General features: G+C 30.3%; 2 protein-coding genes across 2 annotated transcripts; both read left to right on the top strand.

Moving 5' to 3' along the window:
• The first annotated feature begins 11,120 nt into the window (after positions 1 to 11,120).
• Positions 11,121 to 13,227, top strand: LOC133328774 (uncharacterized). The gene is made up of 4 exons (XM_061537320.1): positions 11,121 to 11,331; positions 11,988 to 12,493; positions 12,584 to 12,953; positions 13,016 to 13,227. The coding sequence occupies exons 1-4, from the start codon at positions 11,121 to 11,123 to the stop codon at positions 13,225 to 13,227; spliced, it is 1,299 nt and encodes a 432-aa protein (XP_061393304.1).
• Positions 13,228 to 14,432: 1,205 nt separating this feature from the next.
• On the top strand, positions 14,433 to 16,342 carry LOC133328773 (uncharacterized). Its single transcript, XM_061537319.1, has 4 exons — positions 14,433 to 14,650; positions 15,126 to 15,631; positions 15,702 to 16,071; positions 16,131 to 16,342. Exons 1-4 carry the CDS (start codon positions 14,446 to 14,448, stop codon positions 16,340 to 16,342), a joined length of 1,293 nt encoding a protein of 430 aa, XP_061393303.1. The 5' UTR covers positions 14,433 to 14,445.
• The last annotated feature ends 1,031 nt before the right edge of the window (positions 16,343 to 17,373 follow it).

Here is a 17,373-nt window from a genome sequence, read left to right as displayed (position 1 = left end):
TGCATGACATAAAAGTTCATTCATAAAATGAAAACCACATTTTATATCCTGTGCTATAAACATTTTATAAATGCGCTTCAAAAAATTTTAAAGGTCTCTTTCATTTTTATTAAAAATTATTGTTCAATATGTTTACAAAATATTCTACTTGTCTCATAAATATTGATGATTGCTGTATAAAAAAACTCGAAATATAAATTCAAATTTTGTGTATATAAAAGTGTGAGAATTGCCAAATTTGAAATATAATTTTTAATATTTTTTATTGAATTTAGAAATATTGATTTTAGCTGCACAATGACTTACCAAAAATCTAAATTAAAGTACTGCTATTGTGGCCAAGAAATTGTGTACATAGAGAATAGTTGCATTCAGAATATAATTTTCTATATATTCATAATAAAACGCAAATCATTTTATAATAATTAAATAAATTTTCAAACCATTCTAAACGTTTGAGACATTAAGTCTAGACTATTGAAACATTTTTTTACAATATTATTATTTTTAACTTAAAATTTTGTCATAGTTCTGAAAAATTATTTTTAATTATAAAATGTATTTTTGTTTGTTTCAATATCAAATACATTTTCAGAAACTAGTTTTACTACATGCAATCAAATTTGCCACTTTTTATAACTAAATTACCTCTTGAGGCAGCTAAAATCAAAACTCAGATAAGTGAAATGCAACTAAAGACAATTAACGAATTTAGGATAAAAAGTCGTTTTCAAATGAGCAAATAAAATATATTATTTTAAACAAACATTAAAAAATATGAATTACAATCCTAAAAAATCTGCCTTCGGGAAAGAAGTTTTTAGTTACACAGATCTAAAACGCTAATGACTTCCTGATATAGGCTAACTTTAAAAACATATTAATATTTAAAAATTGTTCATTGCAATACCGATATTTGGAATCAGCCTTCGGGAATGAAATTTACAGATGACTTAGGTAATAAACTGATGACTTCCTGATATAGGCTAAACTCAAGTAACAAAGCAAATTCAATAACAAATTACTTTCTTCGGAAAAAAGTGTAGCCTTCAAGAAAAAGGTATAAGTTTGTTTTATCCACAAAACAAATGAGCTAATGACTTCTTGATATAGGCTGAACTATAAAAAAAACTTATTTTTTGCAATTCAAATATTTTTCCAATTTCAAATTACAACTTTGTACCAATGATCACAGCATTTTAATCTATGAGTTTTCGCAGGAAAGTAATATCCGAAATTTCTAATTCAATTCAATACACAAACAGCTAACCTGCAGTAATTCTGAATTTCAGAAAAAATAAAGCGAAGCAATAAGTAACTCAAAAATCCATTTAAAATACAAAAATAACTAAAGATAACTTTACGCTTCAAAAACTTTTTAACAATTAAGTCTCCCAAAAAAATATATATATCACAAAAATCAATGAATTAATTAATAAAAATTTGAATTAAATCATTAAGTTAACACAGATTTTTCTTTTTTTTTGTATTTTTGATATCTTATATACGCCGCAATAAATATTGTTTATTACATTTATCCACTTTGTAGCTACAGTGATAAAGAACCTTTTGACCAGATACAACATCCTATTAAAAATCATTACCAACATAAAATGCGCTTCACATAGATGATGTTTATATTTGTGTATTGTCAATATTTATTTTTAACTTTTTAGATTTCCTCTTTTTCAATTTTAATCCAATAACAAAAAAATAACAAATTTTATTTATTAATTAAAAAAATATATATTTGTAATATTTCAAGAAATTTCGTTAAAAATATTCTTTACATCAAAAATCCACGCCTAAAAAATTATACAACCCCGTCTGCAATTGAGCTTGCAAAAAATTAAAACGAAACCAAATTAGGTGTGATTTTGAAAAGGATAACTTACAACTATGCTCAAATTCATACAAAGGTAAAAAAACAAAAACCACATTTTTTATACTCAAATGTCGATTCGAGAATATCCTTTTGAGGACACTCATAATTTTCTTTAGACTCAAAAGTAAAAAATAAGAAATTTTCTATTGGGATATATATAATGTCCTAAAAAAAATTTCATTAAAACAATATTTTTATTGGAAAAATAGAAGCCTTTAAAATTGCATTGATTGAGCAATAACATTTAAATTCTGTATTATTATGTTAAAATTCAAAAAACAACAAAAAAAGAGTCTAACTCAAAATTTCATTAACTCTTTTAAATAGTTTCAAAAACTTTAATAATTTTCAACTATTGAAATATAAAAAAATAATAAATTTACCATTTAAATATTACAAAATTCATAGAAAAAACATGTTTTTAATTTGAAATCAAAATTCATAGAAAATCTACATTCTTGGAAATGATGCTGTTTTAAAAAAGGTCCTTTGGATAAATTTTCGTTTTCCATAATAAATTGATTGGAAATCAACATTCACACAAAAGTCAATTTTTAACAAAAAAAACCATAGAAAATGCTCAGAAAACTAAGGCAGACTTGTATGATTCATTTTCAGACCCAGTTACTTAAAAATAATAATTCAAATTCGCACAAAGAAATAATAAAACCAGTAAGGAAAGTAGTAAAGTCGGACGGGGCCGACTATATGATACCCTTCACCACTTTGAGTATATTCAAGAAATGAATCCTAACAGAAGTCGTATGTGTCAGTCTCGTTTCCTTCTGCCTGCTACAAACATATGCACAAAAACATAATATCCTGTGCCAGAAAAAAAAAATTGGTTCAACAACCTCAAAACCTGGGGGCTACCAGAAAAAATTGACCAATATTTATAGTGTAGAGATGTGCTACCTAATAAGAACTCGACGTACTAAATTACAGTCAATTTGGTTAAAAAATACGATCAGAACCCCCAAAATACCAAAAATTTGGGGTACCGTTATATGGGGACTACCAGAAAAACTAGACCTATTTTTATAATTTTTAGTGGAGTAATTTGGTACCCAATAAGAACCCAATGTACAAAATTTCAGAGAATTCACAAGCCCAATTCAAAAATACCGAAAATTTATATGGGGGCTATCCGAAAAAATTGACATTTATTTTTAATTTTTGGTAAGGAGATTTGCTACCCAATAAGAACACAAAGTACCAAATTTCAGCAAATTCGGTTAAAAAACGCGCTCAAGAACCTCAAAATACCGAAAATTTTGGGGTACCCTTATATGGGAGCTATGCCTAAACGTGGACCGATTTTCTCCAATTTCAATAGGTTTCGTCCTTGGGCCAATTAAGTGACCTGTGCCAAAAATAATAATTCAAATTCACACAAAGAAATAATAAAAAAAAATCTCGATTATTTTTGCCTGTTACAAACATATGCACAAAGATTAAAAATTAAAAAATTCAAATTTTAATAAAAATCAATAAGAATACATTTATTTTTCAAAATTCCTAATCTTATTCAAATTTTAATTGAAAAGAAATTTCCAAATAGAATTTCCCTAAAGATGACTGTCAAAGACATTCGAAGTATTGGAAAATAAAACCTGAAAAGAAAGTACTGAATTTTATTTAACCTAAAGCCGAAACGAATCCAAAAAGAAAAATTCCTTTTAACGAAAATAACCATTTTCAGATAAACTTTAAAAGTAGCATTTTATTAAGATCAAAAATTAAAATTCAAAATCCCAAATAACCCGCCAAAAATTACCCAGAAATTGAGCACCTTGGCAGTGATGCTGTTTTGAAGATTAAGAAAACAAAAATTTGAATTGCATTCAAAAATGTGTTCCAAAACTACCAAAATTAAAAAAAAAAATAAAAAAAAAACAGAAGTTCCAGAATTTTACTCCTTTTGATTATATCAAATTGGAAATCTAAACAATTTTTAAAATTTCTTATAGCGATTCAATCTGAACAACATTATGATTTTAATTTCAAGCGGCGAGGATGGTCTTTTATATTGCCCATATTTTAAATGAAAAAGTCAAAAACCAAATTTCTAAAAAAACTGTGCTAGAACACAATCAGGAATGAAGCAAAATTTTGATTTTCAAGAAACAAAATTAAAATTTTCCCATTAATTTGCCCTTGTGTTACGAAATTTAAGGAACATCAATTCCATATACCCAAATCGACCTAATAACCTGCAAAAATGTCTATTGGTATATCAGAAGCCCTGTTCGCAAATACCATGATTCAGATACGACTCTTCCGATCCTACTGATGTAGGCAATTTTTAAACAAAATTATCGATCAGTTGAATCTCAATAATTATGAAGAATTTTCACTGAAATTGACAGGAAACATTTTCCGCACTAATTCACATCCATAAAACCTGCATCAGCCAAATATGACTGATGATGACGTTACGCAGGCACTTCCACGTAACGGTAAGGTTAAAATGGTTGTTAAAACCTATTAAAAAACTACTTTTAAAAATAAAAAATTCCAGCAATGACAAATTTTTAATTTCACCAATCATATAACAAATCCCTAATATTTTCAAATCCAAATCATTTTTGAAAAAAAAATCTTTATTGTATTTATTTTCTCTCAAAAAAAGGAACTGGAAAAATATTAACTATCATTTTTTATAACAATTTAAATAACATTTTTTTTAAATTAATTCCTATTTGATCAAAATATAAAAAAATCTATATCCACCATTAAAAACATCTTTTCAAAAATATTTTCTAATTAAATAAAAGGATACCAAATTCTAAATAAATCGTTCTTTTAAAGTTTTTGAAGAACTCTCCATTTTTTCAATAATACATTTGAAATCATTCAATTTCAAACCAATACAAATTTTCTCACACTGTACAACTAACCGTTTCAGTTGTGGACGGAGTAGATCTTTAAAGAGATTGCCCTTTTCTTGGACTCTTGATAATAACTTCTGGCTCGACCCCCAAACCGCAAGAAAATATTGTAAAAACATATTTACATATAAACTATACTAAACGCACTTACGCACATACACCCATCTAAGTATGTGTTTGTAAGTCAATGGACATAAAATGTCCTTTGAATAGCAGCAATGCCCTCGTCATCGTCATAGTTTTTGTCCCAAAAGAGGGGATACCTAGTGTAATTGCTGGTGTATCGAACAAACAAACAAAAAACATTAAAAAATATTGGGGGAATGGGGGAGGGTGAAAATTGAAAAACTAAAAGCCATTTAACTAACCCTTGAAATTAGTTTTAGTCATGAAAGCAAGAAAACAAATCGATTTGAAAGCAATCACATGGAAAATTATTGTGATTATAAAAACAAAAACCAGACCAAGCACAAAATGTGCAAACCAAACCAAAAAAAAAAAAAAACAACAAAAACAATTTCTATATTTTTATGCAAAGCCAACTGTAAAAACACAAAAATAAAAAACGAAAGCAAAATACAATATTGAACAAAAAAAAAACATTTTTAAATATTATTTTACATATGCAAAAAGGAAATTTCCACTATAGTACAAACTAAATTATTGTAATTACACTCTGTATCTCCTTTATAACAATAAGTCATATATAAGAAAGAAATCATGTAATAGATGTAACAAAATGCCTATTCTTTCATTTGAAATATTAATTTTTATTTTTGTAATTAAAAAAAAATATATATAGTATTTTAAATGAGACAACTAAGGCATTGAAATTGCAAAATTATATACAATATTATAAAAATAAGCTAAAAAATATTAAATAAATTCCAATATGTAACAGAAATATTACAAAAACAAACGAATTAAAATTGTAAACCAATATTTACCCAATAACTCTCTGCTTGTAATCAACAATATACATATTTATTATATCATTATACAATCTCTTTACAAGATCGATATGTAATTGATCAAAAACAAACAAACATACACAATGTATTTTTAAAAGAAATATAAAATTTACACATATAAGCAAGAAATTGTCCATTTTCACTTTATATTTGAAATTATCATGAAAATAAAAATTATATATCATTCCACATCATCATCATCACTGTAATTCTAATTGGTTGTTTTATTATTTTATTTTTTGGATTGGGAAATGTTTATAGCTTACGCATAATATAAATCCTAGGAGTTTGCAATAAGAGATGTTATTTTCATTTGATCCACAAATATCTGTTCCATTGTTAGTATGTCATAGTTTCAAATTGTCAAATATTGACAGCTTCAAAAGTGGCAATTTAAAATATAAACTCTCATCAGCACCAGCATCATCATCATCATCAACGTCAATCAACACAGCAAGCATATTGCTGCAGTGGGTGGAGGAATGGCCCACATACACATGCACCACGGCAATTCACCACATACACACACAACACCACTGCAGCATGGTGGATAAGGTTGGATAAGGTTGGTGTCTTGACTATATTTACGGATAATAAAATTTTTCGCGGAAAATTTTTTTATCCGTGAACAAAAAACATTGTTTTTTTTGTTTTTCCATCCAATTTTCGCGGAAATCGATCAACAAAATCAAAAAAATAATCAAAAATCATTAATTTTGGAAAAAAATTTGATGAAAATTAATAGTATAACAGATTTATAACAGTATAACAGTTAACGGTGCCGCCATCTATTGATTGTTATTCACAATTGTAATGCAGGGTCGATATTTTATATTTGCATCTGTGAGTTGAGCGACATCTATCAGATACGAATAACAACAACTAGTGGTGGGTGTCAATGCTAAACAGGGTGTATTCAAAATATATTACTGCAGTTACTGAGAGGAGTTTAACAATTTACTTGTTTTTTTTTTTTGTATACCCTTCACCACACTGTGGTACAGGGTATTATGTCTTTGTGCATATGTTTGTAACAGGCAAAAGGAAACGAGATATACACATGGTTCCTTTTGAGAAGATGCATATAATCACTTTCTAAGTCGATTTACGCATGTCCGTCTGTCCGTCCGTCCATGTATTTTTTTGAACAAAGTACAGGTCGCATTTATTATCCGATTTGGATGCAATTTGGCATAGCGTTATGAATTAGGTATAGAATGATGTGTGTTAAGTTTCCTGAAAATCGGTTCAGATTTAGATATAGCTCCCATATATATTTTTGTCCGATTTAATGTAAATGGTGCACCAAAGTCCCTATATATCTATCGATTTGCCCGAAATTTGGCACAGCGTAATGAATTAAGTATAGAATTATGTGTGTTAAGTTTCCTGAAAATCGGTTTAGATTTTGATATAGCTCCCATATATATCTTCGTCCGATTTATTGTAAATGGTCCACCAAAGTCCCTAAATATCATTCGATTTGCACGAACTTTGGCTGAGCATAATGAATTAGGTCCAAAATGATGTGTGTTAAGTTTCCTGAAAATCGGTTCAGATTTAGATATAGCCCCCATATATAGCATTTCCACATTAAATGAAACCTTTTCCAAATTAAATGAAACCTTTTCCACTTGAAATATAACCTTTTACAAATAATTTTAAACTTTTTCCAAATTAAATGAAACCTTTATTCTTACAAATATATAATATATGGCTAATTTTAAACCAATATTTGAAAATTAAATCAAAGAATATTCAAATATAGTTGTATGGCTATGTAATTAACATAAATATTCTTTATTTCTTTACATTTTAATAAATAAATATTTAAGAGCAAGAATTGAATACCCGGTCCTAAATGCGAAATACATATTTGTCTTAATAAATTGTTGATGATAAGGTAACTGCTTATCTGTTTTTTTTTTTATGCAAATTATGCTCTCGTGTAATGATTATGCTACAATTTTAAGTTAAGTTCTATACGATGTAATTGATTTGACTAATGGTTAGCTGGTCACAGAAATGATGTTGCATCGTTCTATTGCGATCGAGCTGCGAATAATAAAGGTTTGGATTGAAAACAAAGTGTTTTATTTTGAAAAAACTAAATAAAATAAAATATATGCTAGACTTTGGAAGCCTTAAGGCTACAACAGCAAGCATCCTGTAGACGAATATTGCCAGAGTTTGACTTATTCCGCATAAATTATTCAGCATAAATAATAAAATTAATAAAAATATAATAAAGGGTGATTTTTCCATCTGGAGATTTCTCCCCTTACAGCAATAAAAAATTTGACGGAAATAAAATGTTGATTTATTTAAAATGAAATATTTTTCTGTAGAACACATTACCAAAAAATGAAAGTAAATATTTTTACTAATAAAACGGTATTAAGGTCTTGGTGTACAAATCTTTGTTTTAAGGTTAATAAATTATTGATATTTATTAAGAAATTAATTTTATCCATTAAAACATGTTTAAATGTTTGATTTTTTAGAAAAACCCTGAAAGAAATGTCGAGTGTTGTATCGCTTTTGTCTACCATTGTGTCGACATATCTCCATATGTTCAACTACTTGTCTAGATATCATGTAATAAGAAGAAGCATTTGTTATGTCAACAGCCAGCTGAGCATGGTTATGCTTCTTCTTATTTTTCTTTTATTAAGTGGGCCGTAGACGATCATGCATGCATGACATCAAAATCGTATACGTGTGCATGAAGCTTCAGCGCACACGGTTCATGCATTCATTTTGCATTTGCATTTCGTGTTGTGCAGACAATGTCCTTGATTTTGTCCTTGTGCTTACAAAATGGAGAAAATGCCGAAAAAAGGGGCTGAGACCGACTGGCATACTTCCAACAACTCTATAAAATTTTTTCGCAGTATCCGACATCTGTTTACAGCCATTCCCTTTGAAAAAAAACGTCACATATGAGAATATGGATGATGCCTGCACCGCACACACGTCAAAATCGAACGTCATTCATGCGAAAAATCAAAAATTTTTGATTTTGCTTTATGCATCGTAGGTGTGACACATACATACAAATTTCAATAACACCACAAAATGCATGTCATGCTTGCATGACCGTTTACGCCGTAAACTTAACGGGTCACTTTAGAAATAATTTTTGCGGCAGTAGAAAGAAATTTTGTTAAACAACATGGTAAACATTTTCTGCAAAATCGATTTTTTTGATTTATGCCAGTCTTGCAGCAAATGAGCAATATGTAATTCCAGCCATTGACATTTTAATTTTTTTCTACTTTGAGATTGGTAAGTACTTCGTAAACAAAAGCAAAGTCTAATTATCGCAGTCACTACACTCATGATTCATTTCATTTAAATTAAAATATGAACCAAATATTTCGTAAATGCTTTTTTCATTCGTATACAAATTCAAGTTCAGCCTTATCTCAAAGTCACTTGTATTCAGATTATACACCCTATAATAAATTTGTGTTGCAGATAACACAAGACATGGATTGCAAAAATTTGTATTTGGTTAAGAAAAATAAATTCATGTGTTTTAAAGTAAAAAAAATCAGTTTCATTGACATAAAAATTGTTATTTGTAAATAAATACGAGGGCAGATCCTTATTCCGGCCAAAATTGAATTGAGTCTCTAAAGACGTGTGTTGTCGGGTATCCATGGGAATATATGTGGTCTATCTCTTAGAGGAAGAAACATTTGAAAAATAAAGAACAACAAGTCGAAAAACAACTAAAGGTAATGTTGTTTACACATTTCATTTCCTACTTTTGAACCGTCCAAAAACTATATCGGTCCTCTTTGGTCAAAACTGAACCTAAAAGTTAATTGTTGTGGCAATTTGTCCATAAAGGATAGATCGATTCTGCTCGTTTAAGGTATAACGATCGGTGTACAAATTCAGGTCTGTAGCTTTGGAAAATTTATTTCTAAAATAAAACATGTACATACATTGGAAAGCCAATAGAAACACTTTTTTTTAATTCCTTACTTGAGGTACTTAATAGGATTTCCCTAGGGACCTTAAAGTATGGAAAGCATTTGCCAACCTTTGAGCAACTCTACAATTAACACCAAAATGTTTACACACCGAAATAAAAAGCAATCGCAATAACATCATATTTGAAGATTTAAAGGAAAGAAATTTTAAAAATCCCGAACGTTGTGATACACGAACACATGAAGAGAGTGTTTGAAAAATTTGCTGAATTTCATTCCGCAAGTGCTGTCAATGAGGAAAGAAATGGGGCATATCCAGAAAAAAATTTCCGTAATTTATTTTAAATGTAAAACATGCACATACATTGGAAAGCCAGTAGAAAAGCATCTTTTTTCTTACTTAATATCCTTAGAACAATTCTTTATAGGATTTTTAAACAATCCATGCATGTAGAAAACAAGAAAAAAATATGTTAAATGTAAAAAAAAATATTTATAATTCGTGGATTTTAGAAAATTGTCGTCATAGACCGATGAATCCACAATACAATTGCTATTTTTATCGATATTATATAAATTCATTCGAAGTTAACGACTTTTTATAAAAATTCGTTCAAACTTAACGAAGTTATTTTCAAGACAATGCCCTGCTTCAAATTTGTTTCTATACTTGAAGTAACCAGCAGAGTCTCCTTTGAGTACAAATTCGAAAGCAATCACTAAAAAAATTATAATATACAATTAAATTCAATATATTTCAAAATAATATTAAGTGTCGTGGACTCTAATATGGGTTGAAATTATAACAAATATACGACAACCAGACATGATTATCGAATATATTTAAAATTTTCCAATAGTCAAATATTGACAAGAACATGATAAGTTCAACAATGCATTTTAATTAATAAAAAATTTGCAATGTATGATAAATTTGTATATTATTTAACATTACTACTCCTCCTTCTTAATTATATTATTTTCAACAACAAGAGATTTGCAAAAATCCCTTTACAATCCCAGGAACCGATTATATCAACACTTCACTAAAAAATACATTTTTTTTAATTTAATGCTAATTAAATTGACAATCCAAATGTTCTTTTTTAATATATATTGTCATATCATTGTGTTAATAATTTTTAATTGTCTAAATAAAATACATATTAATCTTTCCCCCAAAAAAAGATTAACAATAAAAAAGTAAAAAGTAATAATGCATTCTGAAATAATGCGACACTCATACCAAAATAATATTCGAATTACTCAATGACATTTTGTTTTTGGCAAAGTTGTTTTTTTAACAAAATTTAGTCTGTTATCGTCCGTCGAGCGGTATTCTACTTTATTCGATTTCGCTTATTCAATTCGAATTGCATATTGTTGCTCTTAATTATTATTTTTATTTGAAAAAAAGTATATTGCCAAAATGCCACCAAATAATGATTCGAACATCGCAAATCCAAATGAAGATTTGGCTATCCCATCATGGATAAATGTGGATTATTTTAAGGATATCGTGGCGAAAGATGAAACAGATTTAGTAGAAATTAAAAAATTCACACCCACTGCAGCCATACCACCGGGTGAAAATTTTACATCGGTTATGTTACGGCTACACTTTGATTTGGAAATGAAAGGTGGGTAAAAACGAAAAAAAAAGATTATAAAATTTTAAAGATTATTTTTGAAATACGACATTGGAACCACACCACAGAAAATGTTGCCTTTCGGTGGTCTATAAAGACTTGTCTGTAGGAAATCCTTTCATCCCTTCATTTATAGATACGCTCTGACTCCGTCTATAAAGCAAAAACTCCATCAGCTCCCTTATAAAGATTCCCTGACAAATAAAAATCTTCAACTGCTATAATCCCGTCAATAAAAATACCCGATATTTTAGCTGTTCGAATACTCTCTACCGATATTGCCTTCACTTCGTATATAAATAATCCGCCTCGTCTATAAACATTCTGATATTCCTGCTGAAGATTCTATAGAGACTCATTTTCTGCTCGCCCATAGAGACTGTTTTCAGCTCGTATATAGAGACTCCCTTTAGCTCATCTATTGAAAATTCCTTTAGATCATCCATAGAGGCTACCTTCTGCTCGTCCATAGAGACTCCCTTTAGCTCGTCTATAGAGACTTTCTTTAGGTGGTCTATAGAAACTCCTTCAACTCGCCGTAAAAGACTCCATTACAAGTGATTCCTTCAACTCCTCTATAAAGATTCCCTTGAAATCGTCTATTTTTTTTAATAGAAATAAAATAAAACATCGGTTCCACTTTTCAGATGGCTCCACGAAACACAAAACTTACATTTTCAAAACAATGCTGGACGAAGAGAAAGGAGGAAAAGTGATCAAAGACATGTCTCTGTTCCCCAAAGAAATGAAAATGTACAGCACCTATCTGCCAGCATTTGAGGAACTTTATAAACATGTTGGTTGGAATATTCAATTTGCTCCGAAATGTTTGCTTACCGAGAAAAAGGATAATCGAATCAATTTCCTATTTGAAGATTTGGGATGTAAAAATTTCAAAAATTTAGATCGATTAGAAGGATGTGATATGGAACATATGCGGTGTGTTCTGCGGAAATTGGCTGAATTTCATGCTGCCAGTGCAGTGTATGAGGAAAGAAATGGTCCATATGGAGAAGATTTTAAATATGCTTTTGCAGATCCACGTCATGGTCCGGGTTTCCTAAAAACGGTACATGATACCAATACGGCTCCCTATAAAAAGGCAATGGCCCAGTGGGGTATGGAAAATGCCGAAGAGTATATCAAGAAATATGTAAGTAAATTTCCCATGGTTTTTATTTAGCACCTACACCTTTTGAGATTTTTATGTGTGTGCGAGAGAAATATTTTCATTTTTTCCCAGCCCACTTATGATCAATTTTGGAAATGTGCCCTGGCCACACTGAAACATGAACGCAATAAGTTCAATGTTCTTACCCATGGTGACTTTTGGTCTAGCAATATGATGTTCTCGTATACGGAGAATAAGGAAATCCACGAAGCCCTAATGGTTGATTTCCAACTCTGCAAATGGGGTAGTCCGGCTGAAGATTTATTGTTCTTCATAACCATATCAGCGGCTGCCGATATTCGTCTTAAAGAATTTGATAATTTTGTGGCCATTTATCATGGACGTTTGCTGGAATGCCTCAAGAAGTTGGGTTACAAAAAGCCATTGCCTTCTCTAAGAGAATTGCAACAAGCTATGTACGATAAAAATAATACCTTCTATGGTAAGTCCTTATTATTTAACAATATGTGATAATGTTTAAGAAAGAATTGTTTTTTTCTGTAGCTTTCTTTGCCTGTATCAACCATTTGCCGGTTGTCCTGCTGCCTTCCGATAAGGATGCAAATATTGAAAATTTTTCCAGTCCCGATGATGTGGGTGAAAGGCTGCGTATGAAAACCTATACGAATCCTCGTTTTGTTGCTGTCATAAAGGATATTTTTAAATTCTATGTACAACGTGGCCTGTTCAATTTCGAAGACTATGATGAGGATTAAGACGAGGACTTGGAATCTGCAGGAAACTACTCAGGACTACCAAAACTATTTACCATAAAAATAATTTTTTAAAATAAATTTTTACGAATACAAAAATGAGAAATGAAAAGATTCTGCTCCCATAAATTGATCCTTTATAATGATAAGGATTCCCATCTATAGAGAAACTATTCATCTCGTCTGCTGAGATTCCCTTTCCCTCTCCAATAAAGGCTCCATTATGGTTTTCTATAGAGAGAGACTCCCTTCAGCTCGTCTATAGAGATTCTTCCCTTCAGCTCGTCTATAGAGACTCCCTTCATCTCATCTATAGAGACTCCCTTCAGCTCGTCTATAAAACTCCGTTTATGTCGTCTATAAAGAATTTCTTAAGCTCGTATATAAAAGTTCCCCTCAGCTTGTCTATAAATACTCCCTTCTGATGGCCAATAACGAGTTTTCTCAACTCGTCTGTAGACTCTCTTCGGGTCGTAAATAGAGACTCTCACTAGATCGTCTATAGAGATTTCAAATTTCAAATTATCGCAAGATTTCATCATATCATAAAAATGACCAAAATTTCGTAATACAAAGTTTAGTCACGTAAATTTAAGTATTCAATATGAATAGATAACAAAATATTTTGATTAATGAGTTGCAAACATTTTCGATAAGAACACAAATAAGGGAAAGTGTTATTGCTCGACAAATATGAAATGCCAAAAATGAAAGAAGGTAAGAATTGCCATTATGATATTCTCAAAATTGTTTTTTTTTTTTTTTTAAAAGATTAATTTAAAATTAAAAACTATTTGTAGTAATTATCAAAACACAAAAACGTTAGTAAATTAAACTAAATTTTTATTTTATGCCCCACTGTGCAAGTAATTAATTGTTGTACAAAAATAAACAGCCAAAAATTATCTCCTAAGCTAAGAGCTTTGCAGAACATAAACCCCTGCCATTTAGATATCTAATTTTGTGCGTACTCATTCTGAGAATTCTAAATAGTTTTACTCTTCAAAGTTGAGAATTTAAGTTTTAGGCTCACAATGTGGACGTGAGTAATCTACACGATCGTCGTCCAACTACACTACACTGTGTAGGTCAGTAAACGCGTTTTCTATTTTGTCTATTTTTCAAACGAAATTAATTTCAGTTGCAGTTAAACAGTCGCTTTACACAGATCGCGGGAAACTAACGTCCATTCACCTTGTGAACTGAAGGAAAAAAAACAAAATGAGTGAAAATATCGAAATAGTCAATCCAAATGAAAATCTGCATATACCTGAATGGATAAATGCTGAATATTTTCGTGATATTGTGCAGAAAGATGAACCAGAAATGGTGGCTGTGAAAAAATTCACACCGACTGCGGCAATACCGCCGGGTGAAAATTTTACATCGGTCATGTTGCGGCTGCATATGGGTTTGGAAATGAAAGGTTGGTTGGTTTGTGCGAGAGCGAGTGTGTGGGTTTTGAACTTGACCTTGGCTTCAAATTGTAATTTTATTAGTTATTGTTTTGTTTTCGAAGAAGAACAATATAAACAGTTGTTTGCAATAAAGAATATTGAATTGCTTTGTTTGAAGTACAATAATAATAGAAGAGAATCGTAAAAATTAAACATTTTAGTTGTAAATTTAACTAAAATAAATTCTTTGTAATGTGGAATGTAATTTTGGTAAATATAAAAATATTTTAAACCAAATAAACTGATATAAAGATTAAGGGCTCTATCAAAAAATGAAAAACATAATGACGTTCAAGATGTAGAAATTGTCAAATATATTTAATATTAAATAATATTCTTTCAGAGGTCCCGCTCGTTTTTTATGTTGTAGTCTCCAGCCTCTTTTTGTAATTTATAGTTTTTTTATAAATATTAATCCTATAAATCCTCTTTTGCTCCTTTCAGATGGCTCCATCAAACCGAAAACATATATTTTCAAGACAATGTTGGAAGAAGAAAAAGGCGGTTCAATAATCAATAAATTATCTCTATTCCCCAAAGAAATGGAAATGTACGGCAAATATTTGCCAGCATTTGAAGAACTTTACAAAGCTGTGGGATGGAATATACAACTATCACCGAAATGTCTCTACACTGAGAAAAAAGGCAATCTAATAAATTTCCTTTTTGAAGATTTGAAAGAGCGTAATTTTAAAAACATCGATCGTTTGCAAGGTTGTGATATGCAACATATGACTTGTATTTTAAAAAAGTTAGCAGAGTTACATGCTGCCAGTGCCGTGTATGAAGAAAAACATGGACCTTATCCCGAAGATTTTCAATACGGTTTTGTTGACAATCGTCAGAGTGATGATTTTTTAAAGACTACCTATAGCATAAAAGTGGAAGCGTATAAAAAGGCCATGGCTGCATGGGGCTTGGAGAATGTTGAGGAATACATTAAGAAATTTGTAAGGACAATTATAAATTATATAACATCATATTTTAATAAAAAGATATATTTTTGTCGCTTTTTTCCAGCCCACCTGCGATCAATACCAAAAATGTGCTGCAGCCACCCTACAACAATCCACAAATTCTTTTAATGTCCTGTGTCATGGCGATTTTTGGTCCAGCAATATTATGTTCAACTACTTACCAAATGGTGAAATCAATGAAACTCTTCCACTCGATTTTCAAATCTGTAAATGGGGTAGCCCAGCCGAAGATTTACTCTTTTTTATTACAATATCACCAAGTGCCGATATTCGTATAAAAGAATTTGATCACTTTGTGGCAATATATCATAAACGTTTGGTGGAATGCTTGAAAGTGCTGGGCTACAAGAAACGCATACCCACATTACGTGATCTACACTGTGATATGTTTGATAAGAAGAATTCATTTTATGGTATGGTATAAAATCGTATTTGAATTTAGATAGAATTTAATTTATGTTGTCTCTTGCAGCCTTCTTTGCCTGTTTCAATCATTTGCCTGGCATTATGTTACCCAGTGATAAGGATTCAAATATCCATACATTTTCCCGGGGCGATGCAATTGGTGAGGAATTTCGTCGTCGTGCCTATGCAAATCCATTGCTAGTTTCTGTATTGAAGGACCTATTTCCATTCTATCATAACAGAGGCATATTTAATTTTGAAGATTATGATAGGGAATGAATAATTCATTCTTGTTAAACATTTTTATGAATATACTGCAAAATAATTATAAAAAATTCTCGAAATCTTGTACAGAAAATCAGCAAATATAAAAAGATAATACAAAAAATAAACAGTTATGTACCAATCGCCACGAAATTTTGCACGGATTGGCCATTTTTTTTTTTTTTTTTTTTGTAAAGACCGTTTAATGTTTAAGGGTTGAAATAGACCAAAAACTTATTTTTTTCTTGTCGCTCGAGATTCGAACAACACGAAATGTTACACCAGGATGGGAATCTGGCCAAAGAATAAGCATGGAAGTTTTGATGAAGATCGGGCAAATGGACATAGACTTTTGTGTGAAAAATTACACACAATTTGAATTCTGGGGCGTAGTTATTTACTCCTTATGGACATAGACCCGAGAAGTTGACAGTATATCCTAGAGGAGTGGTTGACCTTGAAATTGATACCAATTATGTTGTTGTATATACTCGGATGTGGGAGTTATACTAAGTTAATAAAAGGTATCTACGTACTTTGATTTGAAGGCAAATCAAACGATCGCACGGATCGTTTTGAAATTTTACATGAAGTTTTGAAATTTTACATGAAGTTTTGAAATTTTACATGAAGTTCCGGTTATGGTCAAGGACGACGTCCATAATTTTTGGTGATAATTTTGACTTTGATTTCTACGAGGTGCAATGAACCGGAAACTTTATGTTTGTCAGATTTTCTTTTTTCTCTAAAGACCTTTAATATATGCAGAACATCACATATTTTACACGGTGAAGGAGATCTGACCAAATACTTAGAATGATATTTTAGATGATGATCGGTCAATATTGCGAGGGTCAAATCAACCAAAACCTAGAGACCAAATTTTTATTTTATGGTGTCAATATTTAAATAAGATTTGGAAATATGTCAGTATTTCGAAGTGGAGCTGTTGACCTACAGTGGTGGTCACAGAATTAAAACATTTACTGTGGTTAACATTTTTTGATCAGCCCTCGATTCGTTTGAAGTATTTTTGAAATTTTTTT

This window comes from Musca vetustissima, unplaced genomic scaffold, assembly GCF_032173495.1.
Source record: "Musca vetustissima isolate MV318-11 ecotype Yass unplaced genomic scaffold, APGP_CSIRO_Mvet_v1 utg12772, whole genome shotgun sequence".
NCBI lineage: Eukaryota > Metazoa > Arthropoda > Insecta > Diptera > Muscidae > Musca > Musca vetustissima.
The sequence above is the reverse complement of the archived record's forward strand: the minus strand, read 5'-3'. Positions and strand labels throughout refer to the sequence as shown.